The sequence below is a fragment of the Oncorhynchus mykiss genome, chromosome 21, assembly GCF_013265735.2.
Source record: "Oncorhynchus mykiss isolate Arlee chromosome 21, USDA_OmykA_1.1, whole genome shotgun sequence".
In the NCBI taxonomy this organism is placed as follows: Eukaryota; Metazoa; Chordata; class Actinopteri; order Salmoniformes; family Salmonidae; genus Oncorhynchus; species Oncorhynchus mykiss.
The window spans coordinates 23,648,945-23,665,498 of NC_048585.1; the positions used below are offsets into that span (position 1 = coordinate 23,648,945).

The 16,554-nt window shown below is 42.8% G+C and overlaps 1 protein-coding gene across 1 annotated transcript; it reads right to left on the reverse strand.

The window, feature by feature from the left end:
- Nucleotides 1-1,105: 1,105 nt before the first annotated feature.
- On the reverse strand, nt 1,106-15,314 carry LOC110500074 (G1/S-specific cyclin-D2). Its single transcript, XM_021577220.2, has 5 exons — nt 14,867-15,314; nt 13,650-13,865; nt 11,537-11,696; nt 9,454-9,602; nt 1,106-4,534 (listed from the first exon to the last, which is right to left on the reverse strand). Exons 1-5 carry the CDS (start codon nt 15,056-15,058, stop codon nt 4,346-4,348), a joined length of 906 nt encoding a protein of 301 aa, XP_021432895.2. The 5' UTR covers nt 15,059-15,314; the 3' UTR covers nt 1,106-4,345.
- Between the last annotated feature and the right edge of the window lie 1,240 nt (nt 15,315-16,554).

Sequence of the window (16,554 nt, forward strand, 5' to 3'; positions counted from 1 at the left end):
AAATTACCCGAATTGGATTGCCGGTCTACCAGCCATTGGTGTGGAATGGTACCTGATAAATGTAGCCTATTCATTGAAGAGAGGGAGTAAGGATGCTTGCAACTGAAAAGGTACAAAACCATTGAATTTGACTTGTATATATGTTCTTCAACAACATAGGCTGTTTACCACTCTGTATATTTTATAATCTAAATGAAAGCTGCTATATAGTAGTTACTCATTACTAGTATGTCACCCCTGATGATTCAGTACTGTAATTGTTAGTGAGAAGATATAATACCCAAACAACTGGGGCTCTAGTGTTCATTTCCAAAACTCTATATGTCAAATACACAAAGAGAATTGTAAGAAGTGTGAAGAGGTGTGTGACTCTGCGGTTTAAACCATAACATGCAGTCAAGAATTTGTAGGTTCAAATATCATCTTGTGTGTGCGTTTGTGTACGTTTTGAAACATAAGTATACACCTCAAACACAAGGTCATGACCTTAAAAAAAAAGAAGGAAAAAAAAACGGTACCATATCAGATAGAGTTGAAATGATGTAAAATATGAACACGATTCCACTCATGAGGTCAGTTGTCTGCAGGAAAGGGGCACAGACTTGGTGGTTTATTAGTCATAGCACTGACTTACAGCCAAGAGGTTGTGGGTTTAATATCATCCATGTGTGCTTTTGTATACGTTTTTATAACTCTCGATGTCAAAATTACAAAGAGAAGAACGTTTGAAGGAGTCTGTGGTTCTGTGGTTCTGGCGTAAGGATCTCACCCCATAAGACGTTTGAACCCTCAGACACTAGGTGTCAGATAAGACTATAGCTGCAGACACACAATAGCCTTTTGGTGCAGCATATCTTCAATCAAATGAGAAGCCATTTAGCACCCTTCAAGCTTTAACTTACCTTCATATGGGCCTGCATAGTTACTTGACAGCACAGTACACCACCACCAATCCAATCACTCTACACATTTCACCTTTCCGTAATCTTGTCCACCAGCTGGCTCTCTATACACCAGCAATTTGAGCCTGCGGACGAGGTTAACCTTCCCTTAACCAGCACAGAACAGAAGACAGGTACATTACTAGCCAGTAAAGATACTTCACTCTTTTTTGTGGGTCAAATTTATTGAACAGAAGTTGTGGATCAGACACTTCTGAGGTACATGTGGTTGGCAGTGGTGGGGGTCAAAACGAACTAGAAACCCACAGTTTTCCACACTGAAGGAGTACACATAAACATTTTTTTTTTATCATTAAAAAAACTCACAAAATGGGTACCTCACAAAATGCATTCCACTTAATCCAATACACAGATCCTAAATGTGGCAATTAAGTTGTAACTCATAAGTAGAAAAAACAAGATACATATATATATATTTTTTGTCTTCCAAATACATTTCAAATAGCCGTCTTTTATTTGGCACCAGGTATGATATGAAATATCTGGTATATGGTCCTCTACTTAGCAAATGACAGATCAGTGTAATCTGACAGATGAGAAGGAATATCTGTTGTCTAAAGAGAGTAGGTGCCACGTGAATCTCCTGCCTCTCATCCAGGGAAAAAAATGGATAACCTATCAAAATGCATCAGAGTCAGATTTGATTCCACTAACTCCCTGAAAAACTGCTGAGTTGTGAGGTATTGTCCAATGAACCTGAGGTACAACAACATTTCAATGGTAGAACGCAGCAAGGAAACAAACAGATAAACGGAAAGAAGGGAGTAAAACATGCTATTGGAGAAAACTGCAGAAGGTACTTCCAGTTGAAGACATGTCCCACTTTACCACTCTCTCCAGTTTACATACAACAAGGAAAAGGCAAGGAAACAATAAGATACTTTAAAATTCATCATTTAGCAGCACACTCAAGTGAATATCACAATTCTAAGATTGAAAAACAAAAAGCTTAATAGCAGCAAGAAAAATATATCAAAGATAAACAGATCCATTTTGGCTTTCATCACTTGGAAATTCATTTAAGTAATTCACATAAACACAACTTTAAATGTTTACCCATATCTTTTCTCAGTTTATAGCAGATTGCGTTTAATTGCGAAAAAGAAAATATGTTTTTAAGTACTTTCTGCATTGTTGAACGTGGAAGCCAAAAGTAAAGAGCAAAGTTTTCTGCCTATAGGTTTAAAGACCATATGTTATTATTTTTTTCTGAAAAACAAGCTGAACTGTGGAGCAAAACAAAGTACAAAAAAACTATGAACCAGAAGAAAAAAAACATTATGATGCGTTATCCTTTCGTAGGACCATCATATTGATTTGGATATGAAGAAGGCAAAAACAAAATTCAAGTTAAATGGATGTAATCAAAGAATCAAGTCTAGATGTGATTTTTAAAGCTTTCCTAGGTTTGCATTGCAAATGATTTGGTTCCACGTTGGTAAACCCTACTCCTACTCATTGGTCAGGAAATGCTTTCTAGTCCTCGTGCATCACCCTAAGTGGGAATCCAGCCCAGAGAATATCAAATAACTTAAAGAAAAAAAATCATTATAAAAAAATAAAACATTGAAAACCCACCTACCCCGTTTGATAACCATCCCCTTCAGCTTTTAAGGAACATGTTTTTAAAAGTGCATTTAGGTTGATCCAAGTCTTTGACCATGACTTAAATATCTAGTTGGATTTAACAACAGGCCCTTACAGGAAATGTTCCAGCACACCAAACTGCTCCCTCATGATCAACTCTTGACCTATCAGAGTGACAACTGTCTGCAGCCCTTCCATATAAGAACAGGCTTGTTCCGGTGTGCCGATCGGGAGCTTCCTACCATGTCTTCATCCATTTTCCCCTCATTTCAACTGTCTGCAGTCCTTCATTTCATGGCACCAATCGTGCCGTCTCTAGTTCCACTCTTAAAACCTCCCTTTTTTGCCATCTTCTCTCACTCTCCAATAGGCTACTCCACCTTTGCCAAACTTTCACTGCTCTAAATGTTCCAGACACTCCAACTCCACAAAACTGTTTTAACAATCCATCTGACACTAACAAACAACTGTAGTTTCATTCTCATCTCCAGACTAAGACCATCCCTCCAACATGCCGTCTCCCTTTCTCTAGTATTGGCTTTGTCTGACCCAGAACAAAAACATGCTTTCACGCCAACTTTACTGACAGCCTTAAAACAGTGCTCCCTGGTATAAAAGGTATATATGATCCTCAATAATGTTCTAATAACGTGTAGGAGTTTCTCAGAGCACACAATTCAATAACATATAACAACAAAAATAGCCTTGTTCAATTCGAAAAGTAAATATTGGCTTGGTATTAACTTGGCAATGAAATCAAGACCGTAACAGCTGATAGTTGTTCTGTCCTCACTCTCACCCTTAGGGGGCAGTATATACACACCCTCAGGACTCCACACGTGCGTCTCTCTACCCCCTCACTCACTCTCTCTCTCTGTGTGAGTGGGCCCAGCCCTCTCCTGGCCAGCATATAAGAGCATAAATAGGAAGCAGTGCTACAGATGCACAGTTTAGCAGGCAGGAGATGCAGCTCTCCTCGTCCTGTACATTAGCTTCTCCTAAATAAAGGTGTATGAACACTGTGCAGAACCAAACCAGTACTTAATGTAATGCACACAGTACTACAGGGGCTTCCTGTATTTGAAACTGAGGGAAACACCCACTCATTGTGAAATTGCTAAATGCTTAATAATGATTAACGATTATTATAAAAATAATCATACAACTAAATTATATTGAAATAATGATAACAATATTTAGAATAACAATAATTATAATACAATAATATGAATAATAACTAAATGTTTTTGCTAGCTTTTTTCCAAGTGAAAAACTATATTTGGTATTTTTTATCAAGTAAAAAACTAATATTTCTATATTTCATAATTCAAGTATGCAAATCTATTCAGGTTTCCTTTCTGCAAACCTAAGGCTCTTTCAAAGTTTTCAAATACATTTTGTGTCTAAAAGAGCTTGTTGAATTGAATATGGCACATATGTCAATATGTGACCAGCTAAATATAAATGGGAGCCGCCCATTGAATTTTTTTGACCTATTCTCTATATTGCTTGTAAAAGTTCTTATCAGTTGATCATTCCAGCATGATGCTGTTGACAGCTCATAGATTGCCATCCCAAACTTTGTGGGACCTCACAGGTTGACTTAACAAACAAGGGTGGGAACTCGTAGGTTGGTGTGGCATTTAGTGGTGGGAGTTCACTGGTTGACTTGGGGTATGTGCTGGCAGCTCATCGTTTGACATTGCGCATGTTGTTGGATCCCATAGATTGACAGAGTGACGCGATTGGTGGGAGCTCGCTGGTGGACTTCACTCTTGTAGATGGTGATGGGAAACTCATAGGTTGACGTCGCGTACGTCTGTTGGGGTGCTGGATACGTCTGTTGGGGTTCTGGACTGGTCTTGCTGCTCCATGGCCTTGCTGCCCGACCTGCCTAGGGCCTCCTGCCTCTGCTGCTGTTGCTCCTGCTGCAGGCTACTGGCCAACACCCTCTCTATCTGCTCCTGACACGCCTTCAGACAGTCCTGCAACAGACACAGAGAAGAGACATCAATACACTAACACCTCTACTTTAGGTGCTGTACACACACACACACACACACTCTCTTGATTGACCCCAGACACCTGTGGACGAACACTTATCGCTGTCACACAGTTTCATATTCGACATCTGACTGTTATTGGAACAGCTTTGGTCACATGCAAGGCAGGCCAGACCGGGAGGATATTATGAGTCTTGTGATAGGTGGTCGTGCCTGTTTCCTGACCAGTCAGTCCCTAGAACAATGGGTACCAGTGCACACAGACACCAGGCAGAGAGTGGCGACTATTGGGCCCTTGAATCCTCCTAAACACACGTGAGGTGTGGCTAGAACATTCCTAATAATCCTAAAGTGGAGAATGGGCTGGACTTCCAAATGGTTACATAGTCTATTTTTAGTGCAACATTTCTGACCAAGGCCCATTGGGTTGTTGAGAGGAACACAACAACTCTGAGACCAAAGAAACCATTCTCATCACTCAGGAGAGTGGGTGAATCTCAAAAGTAATTTCTCTGATTCCGTGCGTCCTCTCGTGAGAGGTCTGACTCTACGGCTCCGAAAGCGCGGGCCTTAAAGAGTGCACACAGCTCGCAGAGGCCAACATTCCTTTGAAATGTACGGATAATTAAAACTTAATGGGCCGCAGTCTGAGCTCCAGCGTTGCCATGGCCACATAATAACCACACGTCTATCGAGAGATGCTGGGTTGTTCCTAGTCTTAGACTGACTGTGGCCCCTGAGTCCCTGTGTACTGCTGTACTGGCCTCAGGTTCCTTTGTGTAAGCCAAGGGAGCAGACTTACAGTGATAAAGAAATATCTTAGACTACAAACAGCGGTTTAATCTGTGATGTAAAATGATAGATTTTCGCATCTACAGTATATATACATATACGGTGCCTTTGGAAAATATTCAGACCCCTTGACTTTTTCCCCATGTTGTTATGTTACAGCCTTATTCTAAAATGGATTAAATAAATACAAATCCTCAGCATTCTACACACAACACCCCATAATGACGAAGCAAAAACAGGTTTTTAGAAATGTTAGCAAATGTATAAAAGACTGAAATACCTTATTTACATAATTATTCAGACCTTTTGTTATGAGACTAGAAATTGAGCTCAGGTGCATCCTGTTTCTACAGTGCCTTGCGAAAGTATTCAGCCCCCTTGAACTTTGCGACCTTCTGCCACATTTCAGGCTTCAAACATAAAGATATAAAACTTTATTTTTTTTGTGAAGAATCAACAACAAGTGGGACACAATCATGAAGTGGAACGACATTTATTGGATATTTCAAACTTTTTTAACAAATCAAAAACTGAAACATTGGGCGTGCAAAATTATTCAGCCCCCTTAAGTTAATACTTTGTAGCACCACCTTTTGCTGCGATTACAGCTGTAAGTCGCTTGGGGTATGTCTCTATCAGTTTTGCACATCGAGAGACTGAAATTCTTTCCCATTCCTCCTTGCAAAACAGCTCGAGCTCAGTGAGGTTGGATGGAGAGCATTTGTGAACAGCAGTTTTCAGTTCTTTCCACAGATTCTCGATTGGATTCAGGTCTGGACTTTGACATGGCCATTCTAACACCTGGATATGTTTATTTTTGAACCATTCCATTGTAGATTTTGCTTTATGTTTTGGATCATTGTCTTGTTGGAAGACAAATCTCCGTCCCAGGCTCAAGTCTTTTGCAGACTCCATCAGGTTTTCTTCCAGAATGGTCCTGTATTTGGCTCCATCCATCTTCCCATCAATTTTAACCATCTTCCCTGTCCCTGCTGAAGAAAAGCAGGCCCAAACCATGATGCTGCCACCACCATGTTTGACAGTGGGGATGGTGTGTTCAGCTGTGTTGCTTTTACGCCAAACATAACGTCTTGCATTGTTGCCAAAAAGTTCAATTTTGGTTTCATCTGACCAGAGCACCTTCTTCCACATGTTTGGTGTCTCCCAGGTGGCTTGTGGCAAACTTTAAACTACACTTTTTATGGATATCTTTAAGAAATGGCTTTCTTCTTGCCACTCTTCCATAAAGGCCAGATTTCTGCAATATTCGACTGATTGTTGTCCTATGGACAGAGTCTCCCACCTCAGCTGTAGATCTCTGCAGTTCATCCAGAGTGATCATGGGCCTCTTGGCTGCATCTCTGATCAGTCTTCTCCTTGTATGAGCTGAAAGTTTAGAGGGACGGCCAGGTCTTGGTAGATTTGCAGTGGTCTGATACTCCTTCCATCTCAATATTATCGCTTGCACAGTGCTCCTTGGGATGTTTAAAGCTTGGGAAATATTTTTGTATCCAAATCCGGCTTTAAACTTCTTCACAACAGTATCTCGGACCTGCCTGGTGTGTTCCTTGTTCTTCATGATGCTCTCTGCGCTTTTGACTGACCTCTGAGACTATCACAGTGCAGGTGCATTTATACGGAGAATTGATTACACACAGGTGGATTGTATTTATCATCATTAGTCATTTAGGTCAACATTGGATCATTCAGAGATCCTCACTGAACTTCTGGAGAGAGTTTGCTGCACTGAAAGTAAAGGGGCTGAATAATTTTGCACGCCCAATTTTTCAGTTTTTGATTTGTTAAAAAAGTTTGAAATATCCAATAAATGTCGTTCCACTTCATGATTGTGTCCCACTTGTTGTTGATTCTTCACAAAAAAATACAGTTTTATATCTTTATGTTTGAAGCCTGAAATGTGGCAAAAGGTCGCAAAGTTCAAGGGGGCCGAATACTTTCGCAAGGCACTGTATTTGATCATCCTTGAGATGCTTCTAGAACTTGATTGGATTCCACCTGTGGTGGATTTAATTGATTGGACATGATTTGGAAAGGCACACACCTGTTTATATAAGGTCCCACAGTTAACGGTTCATGTCAGAGCAAAAACTAAGCCACGAGATCGAAGGAATTGTCTGTAGAGCTCCGAAACAGGATTGTGTCGAGGCACAGATCTGGGGAAGGTTACCAAAACAATTCTGCAGCATTGAAGGTCCCCAACAACACAGTGGCCTCCATCATTCTTAAATAGAAGAAGTTTGGAACCACCAAGACTCTTCCTAGAGCTGGCTACCCGGCCAAACTGGGCAATCAGAGGAGTTACTCTGACAGAGCTCTAGAGTTCCACTGTAGAGATGGGAGAACCTTCCAGAAGGACAACAATCTCTGCAGCACTCCACCAATCAGGCTTTTATGGTAGAGGGGCCAGACGAAAGCCACTACTCAGTAAAAGGCACATGACAGCATGCTTGGAGTTTGCCAAAAGGCACCTAAAAACTCTCAGACCATGAGAAACAAGATTCTCTGGTCTGATGAAACCAAGCGTCAACTCTTTGGCTTGAATGCCAAGCATCACGTCTGGAGGAAACCTGACACCAACCCTACGGTGAAGCATGGTGGTGGCAGCATCATGCTGTGGGGATGATTTTCAGTGGCAGTGTCTGGGAGTCAGGATCGGGGCAAAGATGAACGGAGCAAAGTACAGCGAGATCCTTGATGAAAACCTGCTCCAGAGAGCTCAGGACCTCAGACTGGGGGCGAAGGTTCACCTTCCAACAGGACAACGGCCCTAAGGAGACAGCCAAGACAATGTAGGAGTGGCTTCGGGACAAGTCTCTGAATGTCCGTGAGTGGCCCAGCCAGAGCCCGGACTTGAACCTGATCGAACATCTCTGGAGAGACCGGAAAATAGCTGTGCAACAACGCTCCCCCTCCAACCTGACAGAGCTTGAGAGGATCTGCAGAGAATGGAAGAAACTCCCCAAATACAGGTGGGCCAAGCTTGTAGCGTCATACCCAAGAAGACTCGAGGCTGTAATCACTGCCAAAGGTGCTTCCAGAAAGTACTGAGTAAAGGGTCAGCATACTTATGTAAATGTGATATTTCCATTTAAAAATATATATATAAATTAGCAAACATATCTAAAAACCTGTTTTTGCTTTGTTATTATGGGGTATTGTGTGTAGATTGAGGAACATTTATTTTCTAATCAATTTTAGAATAAGGCTGTAACCTAACAAAATGTGGAAGAAGTCAAGGGGCCTGATATATATATATCAGTGAAGGCTGGTGGGAGGAGCTATAAGAGGATGGGCTCATTGTAATTGCTGGAATGGAATAAATGGGACAGAGTCAAACATGTGGTTTCCATATGTTTGATGTTTTTGATACCGTTCCATTCATTTCATTCCAGCCATTACAATGAGCCCATCCTCCTATAGTGCCTCCCAACATTCTCCACTAATATATATGGTGTGAGAGAGCTCTCAATGCATGTCATCTTAAGGAGTTAGGAAATCTGTGTTTGTTTCTCGTCTGCCATTTCCCCTGGAAAGATGGAGCCTCTGTTAGGCATAAGAGAAGAGCTAAAGTGGGAGCCGTGCAAAGGAACTGCCTGCTTGTGTTCTACCACAAGAATGTGGGCCCTGGGTTCTAAGAAGACATTCCCTTGCCTCTGCTCTTTATAGCTGCAGTCTAGGTCCCGAGCCAAAACCCACAGGCTCTGACTCCATGAAAAGTAAATAACTTCAATGTGCGACTACTGCAGGCATACTGTAGCATCGCTCTTGTTTACCAGGAAGATCTCCGTGCTCCAAGCCCAGGAACGTTGGTGAACAGCTAGGTCTAACAGGCAGGGCGAAGAGGGTGTCGGTGCCCAATGTTGGAACACATTAAGTATTTTGCGCTACACGCTCGCCAACACTGATATTACCACCTCTTCAAAAGTTCCTCGCCATGCTCCTAAAATGTTGTCCGTGTAGCACTTACCTAGCCTGATGTCAAATCTGTTTGTTCTGTCTCGCTAACTCCTTGTCATTCATTGATATAACAAGGAATTGGCCAAACAGCGAAAAAACAGACCTGGGATCAGGCTATAGACACTACTTACCACCTCTGTGTTGGTGATCTTGGCCAGCAGGTCAGTCAGACGGTCTCGACTCAGGGCCTGGTCTGATTGGTCCAGCTGCAGGCCGCAGATGGCCGCCCCCACGCTTCCCGTAGCGATCATGGAGGGGGGGTTCATGGCGAAGCTGAAATCTGAGGACAAGAGACAACATGATCCGTCAGTCACCTGTCGGACATCAGTGAGTTCAGAACAGTCAAGGGGTGACAAACCAGAATCATAGTTGCACATTCAAGTCAAGGAGTAGTCCAAAGTAAGTGAGGAAGCATTTAAAAGAGGGGAAAAATCTACAGTATAAATTAAAAACTGAGTTGAACTGTACTTTCCCACAGACTAATACATTCCCACAAGATGCACTATAAGATGTAGTCCAAATGAAGTACAGGAGCTGAGCATTTAAAGACGTTCAAACATCATCATAATCTCTTAATATAGGTTCTTAAATAGCTTAACCCAACTTTCCCACAGTCTAACACATGGCCGTGGTGGAGCCTGTGTGTTTTCCCTCACTCTGCCTCAGCTGTGATTAGGAAAACAGAGCAGGAATCCTCCTACTCAGTGAGCAATGAGTTCCAGGAACGACTTCCTCTTGTTCTCCATCAACCAGGCCCAGAGCGCTCAGCGACAATAGCCCTGCCGGCTGGCGGGGGAGGGAGGAAGCAGGCCTGGAGGAAAGGAAACGGCCCTAAAGTGGACTGGGTTTAGCTTCAGCTCCAGCTCTAGCCCAAGCACAGTCCAGCCAAGCACAGACCCTGGTCTCTGTGCTGTGGCCTTCTCTCTCTTTATAGAAAGAGGATGCGACTGATAGCTTTGGATCAACCCCAGGGAGTAGTCCAACCACTCTCGTCTCCTCCTCAAGAGGCCAGCTGTCCAGAGGCCAGAGAGCTCCCCTGTCATGAGAACAGCATTCAGTGCAGCACATAAAACCCTAAACATTTACATTACTGCTAAACCACAGCTGACTCTTTTTTTATTGTGGCTGTTTTGCGCTTGTGATATAAACGGTCTGCTTATGAATAGTGGGGAGACCGCTGGAACACGCCCCCCCCCAAAAATGCAACACTAAAATGCCACTTAACAGCCACAGGCCATGAACCTCATTGAAGGAGACTATGGCTTGAATACCACAAAGTAGTAAACAAGGACTTATGGGCCAGATCGGATCAAAGAGACACAAGGCAGTAAATCTCAATACACCAAAGTGGACTTTTTCCTAAGCTGTATTTCCTCCCCCTAAAATTGTCTTACGTGAAAGATGCAATGTATAGAAGAGAGGTCAGCTTTTGTAACTGTCTTATTAATGCAGTCCATTCAATCAGAACAAGGACATAGGAGGTAAGGCATACAGTAGGATATAGGAAAGGAAACAAACCCATTGGGATTCACCCTTAGAGGAAGACCGCCGGCCGCCAGTTCTGACTTATCAAACCTGGAAGGGCCTCTGTCAACAAACAATACGCAGAAAGAGAGAGCGAGAGAGAGAGAGAGAGAGAGAGGGAGCGAGAGAAAGAGAGGGAGCGAGAGAGAGAGAGAGAGAGAGAGAGAGCGAGAGAAAGAGAGAGCGAGAGAGAGAGGGAGAGAGAGGGAGAGAAAGCGAGAGAGAGCGAGAGAGAGAGAGAGAGAGCAACCCAGCTGCTGCACCCGAGTCATCCTAGTCCACAGAGGAGGAGGTGGAAGGGGAGCCAAACAGCAGGCGAGGAGACTCATCCACCCACTGTCATCACAGGGGGAGGCTAACCTAAACACCACACGCACTGAGAGGATTCTCCCAGCCTCCTTTAACTATACTATTAATGCCTTATATGCTCAAAGTGCTCTCAATACAGCTTGCATCTGCTTTTAGCAGCCGTTCTAATGTAAAGAAGACCCCATTAGGCTACGAGCAGTGTTCCAGTGATGGGAAGAGAAACGTGGAGAGCAGCCATTGGCTGGATGTGTGTTTGTGGTACCTGCCCTTAGACGGCTGAGTATAGGGTCAGATGAGTGCAATCAATGATGAGTCACAATGTCAGATAGATTGTAAACGAGAATTGGCAAGACTATCCTATCAGGAATTTCCTGTTATTACCTGTGGCACACAAGGCGATGAATGTCTGTGTGTGCTTGCGGATCACAGATAGCTTCTCTTTGAGCAGGGGCAGTCTGTGTAGGATGTGATCCACAAAGTCGTTTGGGATGACTGCCGCCATGTTCCACTTCAATTTCCCTAGTACCACCAACTCCCACTCCTAGAGGACAGAGACGGAAGGAAGAAAACAAAGCATGAGAAGAAATGAGAGCAGCTGTTGCTTCGCGAGGAATCTCTACCTGAAAATAGATTGTTGGTATTCAGCAGTCATAAAAGTATGCCTTATTTACTTTGAAGAACTACTAAAATAGTGATTTTGTCAGACAGCACAGGCAGCAGCTCTATAGAGATGAGACGATGACATGGAATTAAATAATAGTCCTCAAATAAAACAAGTGTAATATACACAACTGAAATACTTTATTAAAGGAGTATTATTGATCCTGTTACTCTTCTGTTTGCCATGAAATACCATGCATACCAACAAGTCTGTCTCAATTCAGAGGAGAGATCATTCAACACCAGAGCAACATTTTCCTTGACTCTCTCTTTGCTCCATCTCTCGCTCGCTCCCTCTCTGTCTCTCTTTCTGAACATTTGTCTGCGTGGTTCTCTCATTGCTCTTTGTGTGACGTGTCGAGCCTCGCCACTGCTTCCAACCAAAGAGACAGAAGCATCGCAGCCACAGTTGCTTCCTTCCTGTCACAAGCCTTAGCTAGCTTCTTTGGTCTGCACCGCCCGCGTTGGTTAGTGCGCCGCGGGGAGCTTTCGTGTTAAAAGCAACCTCACCCCAAGGGGAAAAGGAATGGAACAAAACAGCCGATGTGACAAATTCAACTGATCCCCCGACTGGTTTCATCTTTTGAGATGATGTGTCAACCCGAGACGGAGGCTGTGGCAGTGAACGCCCATGTTTACTGAAACCCCTCTCTTAGCGTGGACAGGGACAGGCCCCTCTCTGAGCGGCTCTCTCAGATTACAGGGGCAGCCCAGGACAAGTGCCAGCCATACAGCAAGACTTCATTCATTTGTATGTGTTTCCTACCAGCACAGCGCCACACATGCAAACGATTAACCTATGGTAAGCCCGTGGAGAATGTTGACTGAAGATGTGCAGGGAGGAGGTCTGTCATCGCTGCTGTGCTCACTTCCTGGACAGCTGCCCTTGCTAGAAACCCCCTGAATTCCCCTCTCTCTCCCAGCTGATGCACCAGCAGTGGCTCATTGACAAAGAATCTACATTTCACCATGTCTCTTCTTAGCCTGGTCCCAGGTCTGTTCGTGCTGTCTAGCATGAGTTGGCATTACTGTGACCTTAGGAATTGGCAAGACAGCACAAACACATCTGGGACCAGCCTCTAACTATAAGTTTCCATTCACTTTTTCCAAGGAAACCTCTAGCACAAGGGTGTGTGATGATGCAACCCCAGCAGCTGGACAACAGAGGAGAAGAGGACACAGTCCTATAGCTCTCCTATGGTGATTCATATTTGGCCACTTGAGCAACATGGGTGGGACATGCCATTTACTGTAGAAATATTGATGTAATAGTAGGGAGGAATGTCTTATCTGATACTAGGGAGTGACAGACTTTAAATGGTTGCTAAGAGGGTGGGCTGGTTAACTGGGAGTCCCCTGTGGGATAACCTGTGAATAACTGGCCCCTGGGAGAAACCAATCATTCAACAAAACAGAGAGTGGTCAAGAAAACACGTTTAGATATTATAGAACTAATGCATATAAACTTACTCAGCCAGTGGATATTAACAGAACCATTTGTGGATTTATGCACTACTGTTCCTTTCTACAAACGATTAATCCCCAATGTTGGAAATCTACCTTCTACCACAAGACAAACTGAACAACTGCCACTAGGTGGCAACACAGGCCACTTTAGTTCATCCCTGATCAGGCGCTCTCCTCATGCATGCATAGGCCCACTGTATGGCCAAGGAATGAATCAGTCTCCAGAACTGTACACTGATTTATTTAACTAAATATGGCAGAAGAAACAATTATAATATTGTACAATTATTGAGCTATATTTGAATGTATGATGCTTTAAGTAATTGCATACTTTTCCATGCATTAAGAGAAAACAATAGTTTCTTACCAGCAGCTCCCTTGGTGTGATGGAGTTGTCTGTGTACATGCACAGCTTTTCTGCAGTTAATGGACGACTCTCCTTTAACTTTGTTGCAAGGAACATGCATACAGCTCCTAGAAGTTGCAAATAACACTTTCTAGTGGGCGCCACCGCTAAAAACCTGTCCAAATAATTAATAGCCAAGGGGAAAACGTCTTCCTCACTCTTCTCCTCTTCACAAACCTGGTGGGAGAGAATATATTATATTAGGACTACTATTTTTTTTATTATTCTATCAATATTTACATGAATGTCTGCAGAAACAAGAACATATCCCATTTAAAAATGTGCATGATGGGAAAACCAAATGTGATCTATGCTGTCGATATTCAGTCAGTGGATCCGCAATAAAAGCTTCAATATCAAAGATCTCTCAGTCATCATAGCCTGTAGCGGAAATCGTGCCCAAACACCCACGCTGCTCATTTCGCAGATGTCCGTCATATTTTCAAAAAATTATTACAAATATAAATAAATTAGCTACAGCAGTGAAATTGTATGCGTAATGTTCATAAACCATTCCTAAACCATTCCCGAAAATTGTGAGAGTCATTTGTCTTCAATTAAAGTTCATAATGGCAAAAACGAAAGTAGCCTGTGCGTGCTTGTTGTTTTGAGGCAACTGGAAATATTTGTAAAAAATTGTCATAATTATTCAGAACGGACAAATTGGATAGATTCAACATGAAAATGAAGATTAGAATGTCTTCTTTCATTTGACTGATTCCATGACCAATTCAATCCAGGCTGTTGACATTCAGCGAACTTAAATGCATGGTGATGACTTTAAATAGCCTGGTGGAACTTCCGAGGCACCACATGCCTGGCATGGGTCATTTCTCATTGAATTAAATTGTAAAAATTCGGCTACATGCCATGAATGTCAGCTCTCAAAACAACCATGCTATGAAACTGTAATAAACCATCTGAATAAATACACAACCTTATTACAGAGTTATTAGAACATGAGCAACATGCAAAACTCTTACACAAAAATGCACACACCCCCCTGTAGGTTCATTTGGATTATAGAAATCAAATCGTATTATACATAGCACACTTATTCGAGTGAGATAAGTAAATGACATGCCGTAAAACAATATACCAGACCAATGCACACATGCCTTCAAAACAGCAATATACCTGACCAAAGCACATGTAAGCTAAAAAAAAAACACACAAACCTCGTGCATCCATCCTGCAACCATTCGCCTCATGTGTGGCTGAATGTCCTTCTGGACACATTTAAAATACGAACATTGCGGTAAAAACCTGTCTTCAATGGTTAGCAGATTTTGCAATACTCTGTCGTCATCAAGAATGTTGGGGTCACTTTTGGCTAGCACGACTTTGTCCTCGAAGCAAATAAGTTCCATGTTTCGGATCTTGCCCTTGCAGAAAGAAATAACGTCAAAACAGTAGTGGGGACAGTGTAAAACAGATGGATAAGTAGTCTATTCGGGAGGAAGCATGGGTGGGTGAGACTGCAGCGTTTATTCCAGCGTAGTCCTGCCTCTCGATAGCCTGTTTCCTCAGCCCTGGGCTTTAGGCTACTTGCCGCTTATTGAAGTCTGAATAAACGCAGGGTAGGCTATAGGCTATGATGCAAGCATATCTCATTCTGCACAACAGTTGGCTAGGCTATAGTGATAAATTAAACAACAAGCTGTTGCTCTGTCTCTTGCTTTGCTGCTAGAAGCAGGAACCGGATGAATGCCACCTCACTCGTTTAACTTGTCCCTCTCCCCACCCCAACTCCGGTCTCACACATGCGCTGATGCAGTGAAATCGAAAATTAGGCTATAGAAATGTCAGGCAAAAACCTAATCGATCACACTAGCATTGTTAGGTTTCTGTATCTCTTACATCTTAGTTTGTCATATTTAACTGGCTACTGCTTCTACTACGGCTAACAAATATGAAATAAACGTGTTATTATAAGATTATAACTAGGCTATTCTTAATTGGCACTTAATTGGTTAATTATCAAGAGCTTGGAATCTATCAAACTAAACTGCAAGCTTTTCTTTAGTTCAACTATTTCAATGCTTACAGAACAATATCATAACCTGTTGAAAGAGGAACTAAACATCATTGAGCTGAAAAAGCAACATCTTACAGGGAGGAGTACACAAATGTCCTCTTTCACAATCATTACCAAAAAATAACAATGAAATGTGGAGTTTCATTGAGAGAAACAAACTGCTGCAGCATCTGCTGAGTTTTTGTGAGAACGGAATGCCCAGAAAGAGAGGGGGAATTGTCTCTGTGGGAATGTCAAGGTTAGTCAGATTAGTTTTACTTCAAAGGGGACAGGCTGAAAGCATTCAATTTGCATTCCACTTTCAGGTCAGACAGATATGCAATTAATATAGGCCTATGGGGAACAAGTTGACAAACTCAGCTATGGTGTGCAGGAGTCTCAGCTGGGACCCTGGCTGCTATGCTCATACCAGGCAGCCATAATCCAAACCTTGGGGGAAACGGAGGTGTCAGACAGATAAAGCTCCCTTTAGTCAGTGCTGCTGTGTGTGCATGTGTCTAATGATAACACGTGTCAGCTACTATCACACAGTCCAAGTCGCACAGAGGTAACAGAGACTGGGCAGAGCCCTGGGAAAACGTGGAGGAGCGTGAAATCACCTTGATCCAAAGATTCCTGCTGCATACCAGCCCACTGAACCCATTAGAGCAGGGGCTCCGAGACATACAGGCCCCCAGATCAGAGCAGATCACAGGATGACACCAGGGTCAGATAAAGAGACACAGACACACACACACTGGGTGAGAGAAAGATAGTGGGGTAAAGAAAGATATTAGCTAATCCCTGAAATTGGCCTAAAGGTCAACGTCATTATATTATGAATGATGT